At 46.4% G+C, this 22,075-nt stretch overlaps 1 protein-coding gene across 1 annotated transcript in view; it reads right to left on the bottom strand.

Moving 5' to 3' along the window:
- LOC143292149 (uncharacterized) overlaps positions 1 to 21,753 on the bottom strand; it is a 24,915-nt gene extending 3,162 nt beyond the window's left edge. Inside the window, exons 1-8 of the mRNA XM_076602336.1 lie at positions 21,302 to 21,753; positions 19,206 to 20,543; positions 12,806 to 13,038; positions 9,921 to 10,060; positions 8,557 to 8,650; positions 6,643 to 6,750; positions 2,895 to 3,624; positions 2,227 to 2,520 (exon numbers count right to left, since the gene is read on the bottom strand). Of these exons, the coding sequence (XP_076458451.1) occupies positions 2,227 to 2,520; positions 2,895 to 3,624; positions 6,643 to 6,750; positions 8,557 to 8,650; positions 9,921 to 10,060; positions 12,806 to 13,038; positions 19,206 to 20,210 (2,604 nt within the window). The 5' untranslated portion in view covers positions 20,211 to 20,543; positions 21,302 to 21,753. The remainder of the gene's footprint in view (positions 1 to 2,226; positions 2,521 to 2,894; positions 3,625 to 6,642; positions 6,751 to 8,556; positions 8,651 to 9,920; positions 10,061 to 12,805; positions 13,039 to 19,205; positions 20,544 to 21,301) is intronic.
- Between the last annotated feature and the right edge of the window lie 322 nt (positions 21,754 to 22,075).

The raw sequence follows: 22,075 nt of genomic DNA, 5'->3' as shown, positions 1-22,075 counted from the left end.
CCACACCTCTTTCCAAACTGGCTCTTCCCTGTTACTCCCCACACCTCTTTCCAAACTGGCTCTTCCCTTTCACTCCCCACACCTCTTTCCAAACTGGCTCTTCCCTTTCACTCCCCACACCTCTTTCCAAACTGGCTCTTCCCTGTCACTCCCCACACCTCTTTCCAAACTGGCTCTTCCCTTTCACTCCCCACACCTCTACGTATTTAAGTAAATTAGGTATTTATTGCACTAGCGAAGGGTGCAAATGTTGATTTTTGTTGGATACCATCCCATACTGGATTCTTTTATAACGACCAAGCAGACAGGGCAGCAAAAAGGGTGGCAAAGAATCATACAGATAGTAAAAAGTATATTGCCCATTGTCATACAAGGAAATTAGCAATATACTTGAAAGAGACTTTCATAGGTGCTTGAATTCAAGTCCATAACATCGTCAGTTGACTCTCTCAGACTTTGGTCCTATTACAGACCAATTCTGAGTTTAGCTCTCAGACTATTACCAAATTCATTACGGACCAAGTATTGTTCTAATGTCAAGTGCATATGCTTTAGTAACGTGACAATTAAGCATATAATTTTTGACTGTAGCCTGATGAAGTGTGTCTTCACAAGTGACTGAGAACGTTGATGTTTTTGACTTTTTGCATTCATTATCAGTTGTTTCGCTTGTCAGTTAAACGACTTCTCTTTTACGAAGTCCTTCAAGTAATTTTCTGTAATTGTATATACATTTTTTTTTCAAATTTCACCCTCATTTGCCCAGTTTCCCTCAACCCTCCATTCATTCACATCTCCCACCCCTTCTAACCGATAATACTCAAATGTATTCATAAATACTTTAACAAAATGTCTTCAATCACCGATATGTGTGACGGGACATTAAACAAAAATTCCTCCTCCATACTTCTTATTGTCTTTGCTTTTTTCTCTGGCCTTCTAACATCTCTCTCTCTCTCTCTCTCTCTATATATATATATATATATGTTTATTTACCTTTTTTTTCTTTTCGTCTGATTGTGTGCGTGCGTGTGTGTGTGTGTGTGTGTGTGTGTGTGTGTGTGTGTGTTATCTTTTGGCTTTGAAATCCCCTCCACAGCCCCCATCAACACCTCTGCTCGGCAGTCACTGATTGAACCCACATTCCTCAGGGAGTGGGGGCGGGGGCAGGGAGGGGGGGGGAGGTGGAGGGGGCGGAGAGAGGAGGGGGCTAGGGGGTAGGAGGGCCCCCTACATGCTATCGTGCTTGTGTGTGTGTGTGTGTGTGTGTGTGCGTGCTATCGTGAATTAACTCTACTGTAAACAACCACACGTAGCCCCGTTCCACACTTGTAGGTCTACAGGTGGAGGGGGCGGGGAGGGGTATGGTTAGGGGGCGGGGGTGGGGGAGGGGGGGGGCTGTGTGGAGGATTATGAACGTGACGAAGTGATGTCATTACGTGTGTTTCAATGAACTCTGGAGTTCCCCATGGACACGGCGTGCACACAACACAGCGCAGCACAAGACAACGAAATGCACGACGTCTCCACAACCCACTCCCACCTTGCTGCCGGCCACCAGGGCTGCCAGGAAGCCCTAAACCCAGGTGACGCCATTCACCACCACTTCCACACCATCACACCCACATCCCTCCACCCCTGCCCCCAAACCCTACCCCATTACCCCAGAGCCCATCATCACCACCACACCCACATCCCTCCACCCCTGCCCCCAAACCCTACCCCATTACCCCAGAGCCCATCATCACCATCACACCCACATCCCACTGCAACCTACCCCATTACCCCAGAGCCCATCATCACCATCACACCCACATCCTCCAGCCCCAAACCTTCCCCACTACCCCCTCACGCACCCCCTCTCACCTTGTTGCCGGGAACCAGAGCCCATCACCACCACCACCACACCGTCATACCCACATCCGTCCACCCCAATGGCCACCTCTATCCCCTCCCTCCCCCCTCCCCCACCCCTTCACACCTTTACCAGGCACGAGAGCGGCGAGGAACCTGAGGACCCAGGTAATTCCCATCGCCGCCACCATCACCACTATACCCACGTCCCTCCACCCCAAAACCCTCTCCCTCCACCCCCTCTCACCTTGTTCCCAGGAAGCAGAGCTGCGAGGAATCAGAAGACCCAGGTGATGCCCATCAACACCACCACCACACCACCACTTTTCCCTCATCCTTCCACCCCCCAAAACCCCCTCCACCCCCTCTCACCTTGTTCCCGGGCACGAGGGCAGCCAGGAAGCCGAAGACCCAGGTGATGCCCATGACCACTGTCAGCTTGACGTAGATGGCCATCCTGCCCCCCTCATCCTCCTTGCCCAGCATGCGGGCAGTCGTCTGCTTGGCGCGCGAGATGTTGCGTGCGGACACGAGGAAGAGGACGATGTTGAGGATGAGGAGGATGAGGAGGGGGGCGGCGAAGAAGAGGAGGAGGGCGTGCTTGTTGCCCAGCCAGCAGATGCCCTCCCCGTAGCGGGGGCTCACCTCGGAGTCCGGCTTCAGGGCCTGTGTGGCACGTGCATCCCGGAGGAACAGACAGAGAGGCACAGAAAGAGAGAGAGAATTAACGATCATGTTAATCACACACGTACCTTCAAGTAGAATGGATGCAATAACAATACACTGCAATACAATACAGTGCAATACAAAGCGATGCGATACAACGCAATACCATACCAAACAACACAACACAGCACAAAAAACACAGTCATCATAACGCCCAGACACAAGAGGCATCACACCCACCCCCTACTGCTATCCACCCCTTTCTCCCACCCCACCCCGACCTAACCCTCCCCCACCCCACCCTTTGCCCCACCCCACTCCTTTCCCCACCCAACCTCCAAAAGCCCTTTCCCCTCACCCACCCCAATCCCCACCTGGATGAGGGCCGCGGGGAAGAGGAAGACAAGTGGAGTCAGCCAGCAGTAGGCGCTGTACATGAAGAACCTCTTGGACGACTTTCCGCGGTCTCCGGCCTTGACGAAGGCCTTGGAGAAGGTGAACCACACATCCACGGCCATCACGTTCATCCACAGGAAGGAGGCCAGGAAAAAGTAGTGCATCACCCCTGCGATCACTGCGCACGCCAGGAACACGTCCGCCGCGGAGTGAGCCACCAGGAGCAGTAAATCGGCCAGGAAGAGCGAGCAGGCCAGGGACAGCAGGTTCTTGCCTGGGATGTTCCGCAGCGCGCGCAGCGAGAGGTACACCACGATGGTGACGGCCAGGGCCAACACCGATATGCAAATGCCGCACGTGCTGACCACGGCCTCCGTCAGGGAGAAGGTGAAGGTCTGGTTGTGGACCCGGTCGGTGACGGTGTGGGTGTAGTTCGTGGAGTAGGGCACGCACAGGAACAGCCGCCCACCGCTGTGCACGTACTGCGAGCTGTTGTACAGGGCACCGCCATCATCCGCCAGCAGCTCCAAGGTTCCGTTGTGGAAGAGTCGGTACTCCGTGTCGTTGAGCTGGATGAAGGCACAGTCTGACTCTGGAAGCACGTAGACTGTGGAGGAGTTCGTGTCTGGGTCCCGGTGTCTGAAGATGGAAGACGTTGACTCGTCGGTTCTTGGGCTCTTTTTTTGACACGTGTTGTCTTTGAAGAACCTGAAAACATTGTATGACACGTGTTGTTTTTGAAGAACCTGAAAACATTGTATGACATGTGTTTCTTTGAAGAACATGAAAACATTGTATGATACGTGTTATCTTTGAAGAACATGAAAACATTGTATGCCAGCTTTTGATGTTGTCTTTGAACAACCTGAAAACATTGTATAACATGTGTTGTCTTTGAAGAACCTGAAAACTTTGGATGCCAGATTTTGACACGTGTTGTCTTTGAACAACCTGAAAACATTGTATGCCAATTCTAGTGATGAACATAGCCAAATAAACAACAGAAAAAAAGGGTTTTAAAAAAACTGAAGGTTGCACAGCCTTTCACAGCCATTGGCGCAGTGAATTCATATCCACTGTGTCTAGAGCTGGGCACAGGATGGCAGTGAATTCATATCCACTGTGTCTAGGGCTCGGCATAGGATGGCAGTGAATTCATATCCACTGTGTCTAGAGCTCGGCACAGGATGGCAGTGAATTCATATCCACTGTGTCTAGAGCTCGGCATAGGATGGCAGTGAATTCATATCCACTGTGTCTAGAACTCGGCATAGGATGGCAGTGAATTCATATCCACTGTGTCTAGAGCTCGGCATAGGATGGCAGTGAATTCATATCCACTGTGTCTAGAGCTCAGCACTGGAAGGCAGTGAATTCATATCCACTGTGTCTAGAGCTGAGCACAGGATGGCAGTGAATTCATATCCACTGTGTCTAGAGCTCGGCACAGGATGGCAGTGAATTCATATCCACTGTGTCTAGAGCTCGGCATAGGATGGCAGTGATTTCATATCCACTGTGTCTAGAGCTCGGCATAGGATGGCAGTAAATTCATATCCACTGTGTCTAGAGCTCAGCACTGGAAGGCAGTGAATTCATATCCACTGTGTCTAGAGCTCAGCACTGGAAGGCAGTGAATTCATATCCACTGTGTCTAGAGCTCGGCATAGGATGGCAGTGAATTCATATCCACTGTGTCTAGAGCTCAGCACTGGAAGGCAGTGAATTCATATCCACTGTGTCTAGAGCTGGGCACAGGAAGGCAGTGAATTCATATCCACTGTGTCTAGAGCTCGGCACTGGAAGGCAGTGAATTCATATCCACTGTGTCTTTTTTTTTCTTTTTTTTTTCTCTCAAGGCCTGACTAAGCGCGTTGGGTTACGCTGCTGGTCAGGCATCTGCTTGGCAGATGTGGTGTAGCGTATATGGATTTGTCCGAACGCAGTGACGCCTCCTTGAGCTACTGATACTGATACTGATACTGTGTCTAGAGCTCAGCATTGGAAGGCAGTGATTTCATATCCACTGTGTCTAGGGCTCGGCACAGGAAGGCAGTGAATTCATATCCACTGTGTCTAGAGCTCAGCACTGGAAGGCAGTGAATTCATATCCACTGTGTCTAGAGCTGAGCACAGGATGGCAGTGAATTCATATCCACTGTGTCTAGAGCTCGGCACAGGATGGCAGTGATTTCATATCCACTGTGTCTAGGGCTCGGCACAGGAAGGCAGATAATTCTTATCTACTGTGTCTAGGGCTGGGCACAGGAAGGAAGTGAATTCATATCCACTGTGTCTCGGGCTCGGCACAGGAAGGCAGTGAATTCATATCCACTGTGTCCAGGGCTCGGCACAGGAAGGCAGTGAATTCATATCCACTGTGTCTAGGGCTCGGCACAGGAAGGCAGTGAATTCATATCCACTGTGTCTAGGCACAGGAAGGCAGTGAATTCATATCCACTGTGTCTAGGGCTCGCCACAGGAAGGCAGTGAATTCATATCCACTGTGTCTAGGCACAGGAAGGCAGTGAATTCATATCCACTGTGTCTAGGCACAGGAAGGCAGTGAATTCATATCCACTGTGTCTAGGCACAGGAAGGCAGTGAATTCATATCCACTGTGTCTAGGGCTGGGCACAGGAAGGTGGGGCCCAACTTTCTCCTTACGCCGTTTTAACCTTCACCAAGCCAAGTCAGGTACCCACCCGTTCACACTCGGGTGCAGTGAGGAAAAGTAGAAAAAAAAGTACCTGTCCGAAGGACACAACACCATACCGAAACGGGGCCTCGAACCCTGGTCACTGTTGAACACTGGGTCACAAGTCCAACGGCTATCCTTCTTTCTTTTTTGGTCACATTCCTTCCCAAGAAAAAAACGTATCACTACAACACTGTCGCCATTTCTACTCATGCTGTGTTTTGAAATCTTTTCACTTTTTGTTTGTGAAAGAGAAGAGAATGTTTTGAGGAAAATCCTGTTTGAGAATCACAAAAGGTGTCTTCATCAGTAACACTGAGCAACACTGTTTGAGAATCACAAAAGGTTTCTTCATCAGTAACACTGAGCAAAACTGTTTGAGAATCACAAAAGGTGTCTTCATCAGTAACACTGAGCAAAACTGTTTCACAAAAGGTGTCTTCATCAGTAACACTGAGCAAAACCTGCCTTTGGTTTATTTCTGTGACATGATATGACATGATACAAATCCCGTTTGACAATCACAAAAGGTGTCTTCATCAGTAACACTGAGCAAAACCTGCCTTTGGTTTATTTCTGTGACATGATATGACATGGTACAAATCCTGTTTGACAATCACAAAAGGTGTCTTCATCAGTAACACTGAGCAAAACTTGCCTTTGGTTTATTTCTGTGACATGATATGACATGGTACAAATCCTGTTTGACAATCACAAAAGGTGTCTTCATCAGTAACACTGAGCAAAACTTGCCTTTGGTTTATTTCTGTGACATGATATGACATGGTACAAATCCTAAATGACAAAGGACTTTTTTTTTCTTTTTTCACAGGAACACTGGAGCCCACTTCAAAGTGCAGACAGGACTTGAATTCTTCAAGATCTCGTTTAAAAGACAAATTTCTAGTTATTCCTGAAAACGGAGTATGGCTGCCTACATGGCGGGATAGGAACGGTCATGATATTCACCCATATATCCCCGTTCCTGTAGGCAGCCACAGCCCGGTTTCGGGGGGCAGAGAACTGACCTTCCGGGCCCACAGGTGACTGGACGACAGGCCGACTGGAAGGGGTCAAACACGTGACCCTGCTGACAACTTCTGGTCTCGTTCCGCTCCACTGTCTCCGACGACTCGCTGCAAGCACGTGGTGCAGTGATGACATGATGGTGATGATGGTGATGATGATGATGGCTATAATGATAATAATGACAGTGATGGCGATGATGATGATGATGGTGATGATGATGATGGTTATAATGATAATAATGACAGTGATGGTGATGATGATCATGATGATGATGATGATGATAGTAATGGTGATAATAATAACAATGATGATGATGATACTTAATGGTGATACTAATAACAATGATGCTGATGCTGATGATGGTAATGATAATTATGAAAATGATGACGACAATGACAACAACAACAACGACAACAACAATAACAACAACAATAATAATAATAATTGTAAAAACTGAAAGAAAGTGTGGTTCGATTCTATTCCAAGAGAGAGGGGAGCAGACAGGGGGATATAGGATCGACTGATGATGCACTCACTCACTCTCTCCTCACATCAATAGCAGGGCCACATGGAGTGGTTTTTATAGAGTGTTTACTTTACAATACAGCACACACACTAAGCAGTTCACCCTACTTAGCAAAAGCAACACACACTAAGGCAGCACACACTGCCTACTTCAAGTACTTCCTACAAGCAGCACACAGTAAAAAGTTCACCCTACACCTAAAGCAGCACCTACAAGCAGCATCTACAAGCAGCACACCTGGAACACAAAACACAAAACCAAAACCCAGGTCAGAAACTCTCAAAATACCTGGACATCACTGACATGAAAGGCTTTTTCCCTCTCAGCACCTTCCATCACATGTCCACCAGTATGCACTCCTCTCACACATAGATCTATAAATCTATGTGAGGTAATGAAGCTTCATCAAGCTTACCTGCCACCAACAGTGACATACCATACTGTGCACTATACCTATGACTGACCAATACAACCCAGTGTTCGACTCAGGTTACACATCATACAATAAAACTGTGTGTTACCATAACCAAACAAATATCCTCTTTGTCTTCACAAAGTGTCCCACTGACACAAGTACATGTGTGGAAATCATTACTTCCAACATATCTCTGTTAAAACAGCAATGTGCAACAACATAGCACTGACCCTCAATGCTCTCATTGTTAACCAACTCATTAATCACATTAAAATGTGCTTTCCCACTTTGTCTGAACAAAGTAAACCACTGACACACAGCACAACTCCTACACATGTTACCACAACAACCAACAAATCAAACGTGTTCCACAACACTTGCTGTTACCCCCATGTGCACACACACATGAAAAACCCTCAACACACACTGACTATGTGTTAGCCTATAGATCTGTTCAGTTCACACTGAACCAACACCACCTACTATATACAAAACAAGTAAGTAAGAGTGTGGGTGGTGGCGGGTGACACTGCTGGCACACTATAACATAATAATAATAATAATAAATAATGATAATAATAATAATAATGATGATGATGATATAAATAATAATGTTGATGATGATGGTGATGAAAGTGATAATGTTGATGATGATGGTGACAATAATAATGGTGATAATTTCACTCTGTGGTCTGGTATTCGGGGCTGCAAGCAGGTAGGTGCATGCAGCATTACTACTACCACCACCACTACTACTACTACTACTAGGCCTACAACTGATGATAATGATGACAACAACAACAATAACAGTAATAGTAATTATAATAATGATAATAATGATAATTATAATAATGTGTGTGTGTGTGTGCACACTGTATTGACATATTAAGCTGGTTGTTGTGTGCGCAAACACACACACACACACACACACACACACACACACACACACACACACAGTACACAGCCACTTACATACGTCCTACAGTGGCAGAGCCCGTGTTGGTGTTGATGTCCAGCAAAATGGAGAAGGAATAGGAAGTGGAGCGTGTTCCTTGGGGACTGTAACCTGCACACAGGTCAACACCATCACTGACCAACCCTCTGTTCTACACTCTGTCTTCTCTCATGTTTATTCCCTTTAAATTCATTTATTTATTTGTTTATTTTACTTCTTTATTTCATTTCATTTTGGTGTAATGGTTTTATCCTATCTTGACCCACAGAAGTACAGAACAAACTGCCCTTGTCATAAATGTTCACACTGTCGTGACACGCTACATTTTATAAAATTATTTTCTATAAACGCAAGGACGCCTTACTGATAAACTGCAACTCTCTCTCTCCGTCTGTGTGTGTGTGTGTGTGTGTGTGTGTGTGTGTGCACTCGCTTGTTTTTGTATAGTGCGTTGTTCTTGAGGTCCTTACATTGATATATGTATACCGTCTTGAAAATATATCAACAAACTATCTGATTGACTGTAAACGCTACAAGCTCTGTGCCTGCAGGCTGTCCGCGCCAAGCTCTATGCCTGCAGGCTGTCCAAGCTCTATGCCTGCAGGCTGTACAAGCTCTATGCCTGCAGGCTGTACAAGCTCTGTGCCTGCAGGCTGTACAAGCTCTATGCCTGCAGGCTGTACAAGCTCTATGCCTGCAGGCTGTACAAGCTCTGTGTCTGCAGGCTGTACAAGCTCTATGCCTGCAGGCTGTACAAGCTCTGTGCCTGCAGGCTGTACAAGCTCTATGTCTGCAGGCTGTACAAGCTCTGTGCCTGCAGGCTGTACAAGCTCTATGTCTGCAGGCTGTACAAGCTCTGTGTCTGCAGGCTGTCCGCGCCAAGCTCTATGCCTGCAGGCTGTACAAGCTCTGTGTCTGCAGGCTGTACAAGCTCTATGCCTGCAGGCTGTACAAGCTCTGTGCCTGCAGGCTGTACAAGCTCTATGTCTGCAGGCTGTACAAGCTCTGTGCCTGCAGGCTGTACAAGCTCTGTGCCTGCAGGCTGTCCGCGCCAAGCTCTGTGTCTGCAGGCTGTACAAGCTCTGTGTCTGCAGGCTGTACAAGCTCTGTGCCTGCAGGCTGTACAAGCTCTATGCCTGCAGGCTGTCCGCGCCAAGCTCTATGCCTGCAGGCTGTCCGCGCCAAGCTCTGTGCCTGCAGGCTGTCCGCGCCAAGCTCTATGCCTGCAGGCTGTCCGCGCCAAGCTCTATGTCTGCAGGCTGTACAAGCTCTGTGCCTGCAGGCTGTACAAGCTCTATGCCTGCAGGCTGTACAAGCTCTATGCCTGCAGGCTGTACAAGCTCTGTGTCTGCAGGCTGTCCGCGCCAAGCGAAGAACTCACCGCCAGAGTGCTCCCAGGACAGCGGTTTGCAGAAGACCAAGGGGAAGTTATTGTGGTTGCACAGGGAACAGTACTGGTTCCGGTAAGGCAACGTGAACCCAAACACCATGGGCTGCGTCAGGTCGGCCTCGTCCTCACACCTGGACACACGGACATTGGGAGAATAGACAGACACACACGTGGTATCACTATCACTATCAGTATCAGTAGCTCAAGGAGGCGTCACTGCGTTCGGTCAAATCCATATACGCTACACCACATCTGCCAAGCAGATGCCTGACCAGCATGAACGTTTTGTTTATTTACCCCCCCCCCTCCCCCAGCCCCCATGTAGGCAGCGATACTCCGTTTTCGTGGGTGTGCATGCAGGGTATGTTCTTGTTTCCATAACCCACCGAACGCGGACATGGATTACAGGATCTTCAACGTGCGTATTTGCTCTTGTACGTGCGTATACACACGAAGGGGGTTCAGGCACTAAGCAGGTCTGCACATATATTGACCTGGCAGATCGGAAATATCTCCTCCATTTACCCACTAGGCGCCTTACCGAGATTCGAACCTGAGACCCTCAGATTGAAAGTCCAATGCTGTAAACACTCGGCTATTGCGCAGATACATATTCTGTCGCAGACAGGCGCGGAAGGGGGTGTGGGTGTGGGGGTAGGGAGGTTCGGGGGGGTGGGGTGATTAATAAGATAAAACACTGACACACAAGACCACCGCCAGCATGACCACCATCAGACCCCCGTGCCACCCTTAAAGTCTGACAGTGACAGTCTGACAGTGATTGGCATCACCATTTCTGCAGCCCCCGGGGTCAACAGGATTCCCTTTCATCACAGGAATGCCACGAATAGAAAACACAGACCTACATACATCAACACCAAAAAAAAAAAACTAAAAAAAAAATAATAAAAAAAAATTAAAAAAACACCGGCCAATCAAGACCAGACACAACACAGACGTTAATCAATTAATAATTAAACACAAGCCAACTATGACCCAACAGAGAGAAACACTATGAATTAGTCACAATTTTATGGTGGCCGTGTGTGACCTTTGTCCGCTCAAAAGGAATAATAACAGTCGGAAGTGCATCAACAACTGATTACAATGGATGAATCATACGTGACCATTCAACTGTTCGTTGATAAAATGTCACAACCAAGTTTTAACTCACTCAGTACGGCCAGTCCTCTCTTCTCTACACAGATCCCTCGGATGTCCAGTGGGTGTCTCAATGACCCAACCTTTAGCTTCTGTCGTCAGAATTGTGGTATTGTTTGTCAACATTCACCTCTTCAGTATAAGAGCCTTCCGCTTGCAATATTTTGATGGTGGTAATTGGTGTGAAACGCTGTTAACGTCGTCTCTTTCGCCGTTCGTATGGAGAGAGTTAATACATCACACGCCCGCCCTCCTTCCGAACTTTCTGCTCAGTGGTTCATACCCAAAGAGCCAGTCATATTCCCCCTCTCTTGTTGCTCGCATCTGCAATGCACTGAGATGAAAATGTCTTCGTTGTCGGATAAAGTGATGGCTGTCAGATCATGTCACATTACCGTATGATAGAACAATGATTTTTTTCTTATTTCCACGAGAAACTGAGGCCCAGAGCGCCACAGGCATTTAACACACGCAAAAAAAACAACAAAAAAACCCCCACGGAACAAACAACAACAACAAAAAAATACCCACTCACAAAACAGACCAACACACACCACGCCACAAACCTCCCAGAATATAATACAATGCTATGTAATACACAGCACAACAAAATACAATACAATACAATGCAATATAACAAAATACAACACAGTGCAATACCATGAAGATAGTGATTGTGAAGCTATTCATCCATCCAGTACAGCACAACACAACGCGACGACAGCGATACTGAAAGAAGCTAATCCTCCTCATCATCTTCCTCATCATCTTCCTCATCTTCCCCCATCTCTTCCATATCCCCCTCTTCCTCCACCTCGTCCACCCCAACCTCCTATTTCACCTTCCACCACCACCACCATCCGTACCACCTGCCCCAGACACGCCCCCACCCCTATTCTCCCCCCCCCCCTCACCTGCTGATGATGAAGGTGTTCCGGGGGGAGGTCCGGGGAAAGGTGTCGTTGCAGCGATCCCCTCTTCCACCACCACCCCCTCCACCTCTTCCACCACCACCTCCTCCACCTCTTCCACCACCACCCTCTCCCACCACCACCCCCTCTTCCACCACCACCCCCTCCACCTCTTCCACCACCACCTCCTCCACCTCTTCCACCACCACCCTCTCCCACCTCTCCCACCGCCACCCTCTCCCACCTCTTCCACCACCACCCTCTCCCACCTCTCCCACCACCACCCTCTCCCACCTCTTCCACCACCACCCCTCCCACCTCTTCCACCACCCCTTCCACCTCCTCCTCCACCTCTTCCACCACCACCCTCTCCCACCTCTTCCACCACCACCCTCTCCCACCACCACCTCCTCCACCACCACCTCCTCCACCTCTTCCACCACCACCCTCTCCCACCTCTTCCACCAGCACCTCCTCCACCAGCACCCTCTCCCACCTCTTCCACCACTCCCCCTCTCCCACCTCTTCCACCACCACCCTCTCCCACCTCTTCCACCAGCACCTCCTCCACCACCACCCTCTCCCACCTCCTCCACCACCACCCTCTCCCACCACCACCCCCTCCTCCACCTCTTCCACCACCACCCTCTCCCACCTCTTCCACCACCACCACCCTCTCCCACCTCTTCCACCACCACCTCCTCCACCACCACCCTCTCACACATCTTTCACCACCACCCTCCCCACCTTCCACAGACACGCCCCCACCCCCACCCTGCAGAACCCCCCCCCCCCCCCCCATACCTGCTGACGATGTATTGATCCCGGGGGGAGGACCTGGGGAAGGTGTCGTTGCAGCGATCCTTGACGTCGTCCACGCAGGGCCTCCAGCCCATCCCGTCAGCAGGGGACCTGAACTGCATCCGGCAATCCTCGCGGTTGTTCAGCAGGGTGGGCAGGCTGGTGGTGTTGACGTCGTAGGGAAGGGAGTGTCTGGAGTGACACGTCACGCTCACCGCCCAGAACAGGTAGGGCTCCTGACGGAGAGACAGAGTGGGGGTTTTATTGTGTGGAGGTGTCTGTGTGTGTTGTTTCTGTGCCAATCACACTGCAAACTTTTTTCTTTCTTTTTTTGCTGGGCAGGAGGAGCATGTCTTCTTTCATTTCATTGGTACATGTTTTTCTGTCACAGTCCTCCCCTGCACACACACACTTGTTCCTTTCACACTGTGTTTCAGGCCTTTTTCGTGTTCATTTCTTTGTTTGATACAGTTGTTACTGAATAACATCATCATCAGGGTGCAAGAATACACCTTGTAACAAAGTCCAAAAACACGTCTTGTTACATTGTCTAAGATTGTCTAATCTTGTTACATTGTTTATTTATTTGGTTATTTCTTTTTATGTTATTGACTCACTTGTGTAAACAAAGTGAGTCTATGTTTTAACCCGGTGTTCGGTTGTGTGTGTGTGTGTGTGTGTGTGTGTGTGTGTGTGTGTGTGTGTGTGTGTGTGGTAAACTTTAACATTGACATTTTCTCTGCAAATACTTTGTCAGTTGACACCAAATTAGGCATAAAAATAGGAAAAATTCAGTTCTTTCCAGTCATCTTCTTTAAAACAATATTGCACCTATGGGATCGGCACAAAAAAAAAAAAAGAAGCCAAATTATATGCAAACTGCATTTACTGTTGTTTTTTCTCTCTCTCTAAACTTGGCACTTTGATCTGACATTCTGACACAACAACAAGAGCAGTCATTATTGTCATTTTTTGTTCAAACAGGAACTTCTTTTGCTAAGCATGGAAGTTTTATTTATTTTGCAAACGTTTTGGTGCAGATAGTAAAAAAGGGAAATTAATCTGTAATTAATGCTAGGGGACTTAATTTGCTTTAAACTGATCTTTCTCATCTTAAACATTACATTTTGAAATCATACTCAATACATAAAAAGCTTGTGTGTTTTACTCTCAGTGTACAGGGCTTTCACTATGTTCATTCGCCCAAGTGGTCTTTTTCGGAAAATACTAAAAATCAATACGACGAGTGGACTTTATAGATCTGTTGGCTGAGCTCTGAAGGTCATGGGCAAAAATCAATTGCGTACACATATTTATACACATTCAAAGCGCGTGCTCATATTCTTCGCGAACGCGAACGACGCCATTTTGTTTCAAGTTGTTGACCTGCCCGTTCAATCCTATATTCAATGCACAATACACGATAACAAGTGATGGAAAGTTGGAGAAGGAGACCGTTAAATATTTATTCAGAGAAAGATTTGTGAACGCCTCATCACTTACTGGATTATGCCCCAAACTGCCATAAAAATATCCACAGAATCAGTCGGAATTCACAGTTAAAAAATTGTAAACCATGCCAGTTAATACCCTTGAAATGATGAAACGAAAAAATTTCCAGCCTTGACTTTTCTCAAAATGAAGTCCTTTTCACTTCATACGACGTTTACAAGTACTTTTACTTGGCTCTACATGTTATTAGTTTAACAAAATACTAAATTTTCATATCAACTATAAAGCTATAAAACTAGAATGAACATAAAAGAGAAATCGAATCGACCGTGTCGTACTACATTCCCGGCGGGCGTAACTAAACTTGTACATCTATCTTGATCTAGAGAAAACGGCTAAATGTTGCAGTGTGATTGCGGTGATAGCCACGTCTCCTTTACCGCGGACTTAAAAAGAATTTTTTATTGCCCTTAAAGATTTTTTGAATGCCCAAGATACACCAGAATAATGTAATTTAAACAGCGTTCTCACTGCGAATACCGCAATTGATTTATCGCCCTTTAAAAAAGTATGTTCAAATATTAAATTTTAGAACGTCAGTTAAGGAGCCACGATAACACACGGGGTTCGAATCTGGTTAGGATTTTTTTTTTTTTTAACCCAAAGCTTTATAACAAATACAGAACACATTTTAACGATTAGATTTTTTAAAGTGTATCACAAGTGAGTCTTGAAGGCCTTGCCTCTCTTGTTTTATTTATTTATTTTTATTATTTATTTATTTCATTTATTTATTTTATTTTATTTTATTTCATTTTTTTTCTAAAGGCCTGACAAAGCGCGTTGGGTTACGCTGCTGGTCAGGCATCTGCTTGGCAGATGTGGTGTAGCGTATATGGATTTGTCCGAACGCAGTGACGCTTCCTTGAGCTACTGATACTGATACTGTCTAAGAACAGATCTTGTAACTTGGCCAAGAACAGATTTTGTAACATAGTCCAACATTGTTCAGTTATTTGAGATCTGATTTTTCCAGGAGTATATTTCTCATTTGGATTCAGGAAGTGAAGTTGTACTGGGTGAAAAATGTTGTCAAGATTTCTGTCCATTCCATGTACTGTTGATCAGTGGTGAAGGAAGATAACGTGCAGAGCACGGAACTGTTTGTTGGGTCCTGTTTCCCAAGCTGTACAGTTCATCAAGTGTAGACACTTCAGAATCACTGATCGTGTGATAAAGCTTTGTGCTGTGTTTCTGTTTACGTTGTTCAAAACAAAGGAAGTTGTGATGATTCATCAGGAAGGCAGTATTCACAGGACAATGCCATGACAAGTCAGTGTGAAAATAGAGTGAAGGCAGCAAAACCAAATAATTTAGCTGCCTGTTTGAAATTGATTCATCTCTGTTGCTCACGGCATCTTGGGACCGCTCGTCTGAAGAGAGGGGGTTAGGGATTTGGACTTCAGATTTTTTTTCCAAAAAATAGACGGGATAGGCGTGCATATGCTGTGTTTGTTCAGAATCAAGATCTGACACAACTAAGATCTGATAATGCAAAACATAGTATTATAAGTAAATAGTGTCATCTTCACCGAGTTTTGGGATCTGAGTTTAAGAAGCTCTGAAAAATGAGGCTCACATTGACTTCTTTGTTGTATAATGGAATTGGTGAGACAGTTGTTTGAACTGGTGAGACAGTTGTTGTTAAATGGAACTGGTGAGACAGTTGTTGTTAAATGGAACTGGTGAGACAGTTGTTGTTGTTAAATGGAACTGGTGAGACAGTTGTTGTTAAATGGAACTGGTGAGACAGTTGTTGTTAAATGGAACTGGTGAGACAGTTGTTAAATGGAACTGGTGAGACAGTTGTTGTTAAATGGAACTGGTGAGACAGTTGTTGTTTAATGGAACTGGTGAGACAGTTGTTGTTGTTAAATGGAACTGGTGAGACAGTTGTTGTTTAATGGAACTGGTGAGACAGTTGTTAAATGGAACTGGTGAGACAGTTGTTGTTAAATGGAACTGGTGAGACAGTTGTTGTTAAATGGAACTGGTGAGACACTTGTGGTTGTTAAATGGAACTGGTGAGACAGTTGTTGTTAAATGGAACTGGTGAGACAGTTGTTGTTAAATGGAACTGGTGAGACAGTTGTTGTTAAATGGAACTGGTGAGACAGTTGTTGTTGTTAAATGGAACTGGTGAGACAGTTGTTGTTAAATGGAACTGGTGAGACAGTTGTTGTTAAATGGAACTGGTGAGACAGTTGTTGTTTAATGGAACTGGTGAGACAGTTGTTGTTTAATGGAACTGGTGAGACAGTTGTTGTTGTTAAATGGAACTGGTGAGACAGTTGTTGTTAAATGGAACTGGTGAGACAGTTGTTGTTAAATGGAATTGGTGAGACAGTTGTTGTTAAAAGGAACTGGTGAGACACTTGTTGTTGTTAAATGGAACTGGTGAGACAGTTGTTGTTGTTAAATGGAACTGGTGAGACAGTTGTTGTTAAATGGAATTGGTGAGACAGTTGTTAAATGGAACTGGTGAGACACTTGTTGTTAAATGGAACTGGTGAGACAGTTGTTGTTAAATGGAACTGGTGAGACAGTTGTTGTTTAATGGAACTGGTGAGACAGTTGTTGTTGTTAAATGGAACTGGTGAGACAGTTGTTGTTGTTAAAAGGAACTGGTGAGACAGTTGTTGTTAAATGGAACTGGTGAGACAGTTGTTGTTAAATGGAACTGGTGAGACAGTTGTTGTTGTTAAATGGAACTGGTGAGACAGTTGTTGTTAAATGGAACTGGTGAGACAGTTGTTGTTAAATGGAACTGGTGAGACAGTTGTTGTTGTTAAATGGAACTGGTGAGACAGTTGTTGTTTAATGGAACTGGTGATACAGTTGTTATTAAATGGAACTGGTGAGACAGTTGTTGTTTAATGGAACTGGTGAGACAGTTGTTGTTATTAAATGGAACTGGTGAGACAGTTGTTAAATTGAACTGGTGAGACACTTGTTGTTTAATGGAATTGGTGAGACAGTTGTTGTTGTTAAATGGAACTGGTGAGACAGTTGTTGTTAAATGGAACTGGTGAGACAGTTGTTGTTAAATGGAACTGGTGAGACAGTTGTTGTTAAATGGAACTGGTGAGACAGTTGTTGTTTAATGGAACTGGTGAGACAGTTGTTGTTAAATGGAACTGGTGAGACAGCTGTTGTTGTTAAATGGAACTGGTGAGACAGTTGTTGTTAAATGGAACTGGTGAGACAGTTGTTGTTTAATGGAACTGGTGAGACAGTTGTTGTTAAATGGAACTGGTGAGACAGTTGTTGTTTAATGGAACTGGTGAGACAGTTGTTGTTTAATGGAATTGGTGAGACAGTTGTTGTTTAATGGAACTGGTGAGACAGCTGTTGTTGTTAAATGGAACTGGTGAGACACTTGTTGTTGTTAAATGGAACTGGTGAGACAGTTGTTGTTAAATGGAACTGGTGAGACAGTTGTTGTTGTTAAATGGAACTGGTGAGACAGCTGTTGTTGTTAAATGGAACTGGTGAGACAGTTGTTGTTAAATGGAACTGGTGAGACAGTTGTTGTTAAATGGAACTGGTGAGACAGTTGTTGTTAAATGGAACTGGTGAGACAGTTGTTGTTTAATGGAACTGGTGAGACAGTTGTTGTTAAATGGAACTGGTGAGACAGTTGTTAAATGGAACTGGTGAGACAGTTGTTGTTAAATGGAACTGGTGAGACAGTTGTTGTTAAATGGAACTGGTGAGACAGTTGTTGTCACTTGTTGTAGGTCTCTGACTGTGATGACTGTGGATGAGTGGGGTAACAGGGAAAGACGACTGATTGTTTTGTTTTGACATCGTCTCAGACAAAAAGGTCTGGTGACGCTTGTAGTCTTCACGAGCTGTGTACAAGGGGTTGTGTGGGGTGGGAGGTGGGTGGAGAAAAGGGGGAGGAGCAAAAATTCAGTGGTTTATTTATTGGTTGAATCAAATCATGTTGACAGTTGATGAGAAAATTGCCGTTTAGTTTTTATGTAAGTGTTCATCCAGACTGCGGTGCTCTAACCTTAAATAACAAACACACATGCATGGCAAACACACACACACACACACACACACACACACACACACACACACACATTCATACGCACTCTCGCACGTATTAAAGCCGGTAGCCAAAGCGAACAAGTGGTGAAAACAGCCACCACCAAAGACTTGCAGTCCTACTTTTTTCCAGAGTCAAGGACCAGAACAGATTGTGTCTGACGTCACAGTGTTGATGACATCATAATCTAAACAGTGACGGGCGACAGCCAAGTGGTTAGAGCAAACCTGGGAGCATGGGTTCCAATCCCAGCTGCGGCTGGTGCATTTAGGGTGGAACGGTTTTTCCGATCTCCCAGGTCAAGGTATGTACATAACTGCTAGTGCCTGAACCACCCTCGTGCGTTACGCACGTTAAAGATCCCGCAACCCAAGTCAGTGTTCGGTGGGATATGGAAACAGCCAGCACTGGCGCGTACTCAAGGAAACGGAGTATGGGTGCCTAACCGTGGGTCATACACTCGTAGATGTACGAGTGAAGGTGGGAGCTGTGGCTCATGAACGAAAAAAAAAAGGGGGTGGGGGTGGGGTGGGGTGGGGAAGAAAATAGTGATTTGATGAATGGAGAAAGTCTATGAGAAAAAAGAGGATTTAAAACTGGCTCCCTTCGATAAAGTTGCTTGTTTCCAGACTTCTCCACATGCAATATTTATAGACTCAGTCATCGTTTTTTGTTTTATCGACATAACCTTTTTAGAAGTTAAAAATATGGAACAGTGATGATCATGTCAGAATGTACACTGCTGATCAATGCAAAGAGGATTTTTCCAAACACTGTCAACGTCAGCTTACCTCATGGCACATGGCACAGAACATGTTCCGGTAGACAGCTTACCTCATGGCACATGGCACAGAACATGTTCCGGTAGAGGACCCTGCTCACTTTCCCGGACACCGGCAAGCGCGTCATCAGGTCGTCATTGCTGACGTTGACACACAGCTGCGTCACCTCCACGTCGTCATAGTGCGCGGGACAGCGCGTCACGAGGGACACGTTGTTAGCAGCGGTGATGCTTCGATCATAGAGGCAGCTGAACATGTCCCTGTCCAGCCCGTACCGGCCGTACACCTCGTCATTGGGCACCCAGCGACCGCCGCCCCCACTGTCACTGTCATTCTGGAAAACGCTCAGCGAGGGCCGTGGAGGTTCGTTGCTGGAATCCCCCCTGTTGGTCCGCAGCACTGAAGCACCCTGTGGAGAGTCTGGGTTCTCTGGGTCTGCTCCAGGAGGTCCCTGTAGGGAGTTTGAATTCCAGGGACCTAGTCCAGAAGGACCTCGTGGGGCACCTGGGTTCCTGTCACGTGGGTCCAACTGCTGACTGGCCTGAGGCCCAACGCGGGGGTTCTCAGAGGCTTGAGGCCCCAGGGGAGTGTACTTAGGGACCCGAGGTCCCAGGGGAGGGTACCGGTGATACCTCGAGGGTGAGACGTTACCCCGCCAGTCTCCTGGGGGTGAGGTGAAGGCCGTCCTGGGGGCTGGGGTCCAGACGGGGTACTTTGGGGGTGGAGGTCGGGTGAAGGGCTGGGAACCGGGTGGCGCGGCGAAGGCGAGGTGGGCGTCAGGGCAGCAGTCCCTCAGCAGGAGGCACAGCTCGTCACAGGCACAACTCCTGTCCAGGTAGTGACCCCTCACGCTGCCCGACAGCCTCCGGTAGTCGTAGTTCCAGCAGCTCCACCGCTCTGGGCACTCTATCGTCTGGATGTCCGACACGCCCGGAACGGCTTCACCCCCCTCCTGGTACAAAGGGGGGCCTTCAGGCGCTCTTTGGCTCGTCCCGGACCTGGGAAAAACCAGCACCATCACCAGGAATACACACACTGTCGTCGCCATGCCAGCCATCGTCAGTGTGAGAGTTAACACAGAGCGCTCGGCCTACAGGCTCACAGTGGACACGCCTTCATTGGATGATGAACCATCACACTCCCAGTTTCCTGTCAGCTCGGTGTGTGTCGTGGGGGCGTCAGTCTCTCAGTGCATTCCTTGACGCACATGGTGATGCTGTCAGGAAGTTGAGAGAAGAGCTGGTCACGAGAAGGAAATGGATTCTTTGTTGTCCCACTTTCTCTTTCACTGTGGCCACCAGTGAGGGCTGGCTGACTGTCTTCCTGGCTAAACTGACAGGGACTGCTGAAGGAATTCTCCGCTTGTTTCGGGACAGCTTTCACTGCTAGGCTTCAGAATGAAAACAATGCACAACCAATCAGTTTTTGTCCATGTTCATTTTAAGCTTACATTAGACTTGAGAGTAAAATGATGCAGCACCAGTCAGTTATATTATACATTTAATCTTTACAAACTGACTTGTTACTAATTTGTTCAATGAAGTAATTTCCACTTGTCTGTGCGCTCTGCCGGTGAAATTTGAGAACAGATGATTATACAGTATTGTGAACTGGATGTTATCTCAGATGATTATACAGTATTGTGAACTGGAAGTTATCTCAGATGATTATACAGTATTGTGAACTGGAAGTTATCTCAGATGATTATACAGTATTGTGAACTGGAAGTTATCTCAGATGATTATACAGTATTGTGAACTGGAAGTTATCTCAGATGATTATACAGTATTGTGAACTGGAAGTTATCTCAGATGATTATACAGTATTGTGAACTGGAAGTTATCTCAGATGATTATACAGTATTGTGAACTGGAAGTTATCTCAGATGATTATACAGTATTGTGAACTGGAAGTTATCTCAGATGATTATACAGTATTGTGAACTGGAAGTTATCTCAGATGATTATACAGTAATGTGAATTGGAAGTTATCTCAGATGATTATACAGTATTGTGAATTGGAAGTTATCTCCACGATTCATCAGTCGTGAGTGGTCTCATGAGCTGCACAATGAACGCTGGTGCAAAATAATGAATGGTCACACAAGGTCTACATTCTCTCCTTTATAAACTGTGATAGATATTTCACCACTCTTCTTTTTCCTCTTCTTGTTGTCCGGTCCACTCTTTGATTGGTTAACAATTTGACAGCCTTCCCCAAAGCAATGCTGTTCCACTATAATGTGTATCAAGCAATCTCCTCGGGTACACTGACACACCCGTTAAAAGACACTCAGGGTAGACGACCTCGTGGCGGTCAGTTGGTTTTGTGTAAATCTTTTCACAGTCGGGCAGAGACAATTTTTCGCTCGGGTAATCCTGCACAGAGCCGCTTGAAAGGGAAGACAGCGGGCCACAGTAATCCTTGTCCCGGCTTTCATGTCACAGTGTGTGTGTGTTTGTGCCGCTTGGGTTGTTCCAGTTCAAGATCCAGCTGACAAGAGTTATGAATGCTTTCGGCAAAGTGTCTCACGGGCACAGCATTACAAATCGCAATGCGGACTGGAGGCTGCACGGTGTACGCTGAACTGTAACGTTGAAACGGCGCGCGCTGCGCGTTCCTCTGTGAGAGATGAGATGCCAGTGGATATATATATACAATTTGGGTTGTGTTCACTGGGGTTGTAGGACCTCCGACACCAAGTTCTCTCTGTGTGTCTGTCTGTCTGTCTGTCTGTCTCTCTCTCTCTGTGTCTGTCTGTCTGTCTGTCTCTCTCTCTGTGTTGACTGTTTCAAGTCAGCTTGTTTTCCATTGTCTAGAATAGTGCACAAACACACACACATCGAACAAGAAACATTTCCTTTGCAGCAGTCAACTTTACGACACAACAACAACAGCAACAAGAACGTCAAACACACATAA

This window comes from Babylonia areolata, chromosome 18, assembly GCF_041734735.1.
Source record: "Babylonia areolata isolate BAREFJ2019XMU chromosome 18, ASM4173473v1, whole genome shotgun sequence".
NCBI classification, from domain to species: Eukaryota; Metazoa; Mollusca; class Gastropoda; order Neogastropoda; family Buccinidae; genus Babylonia; species Babylonia areolata.
This window is presented reverse-complemented; position numbering and strand designations above follow the sequence as displayed.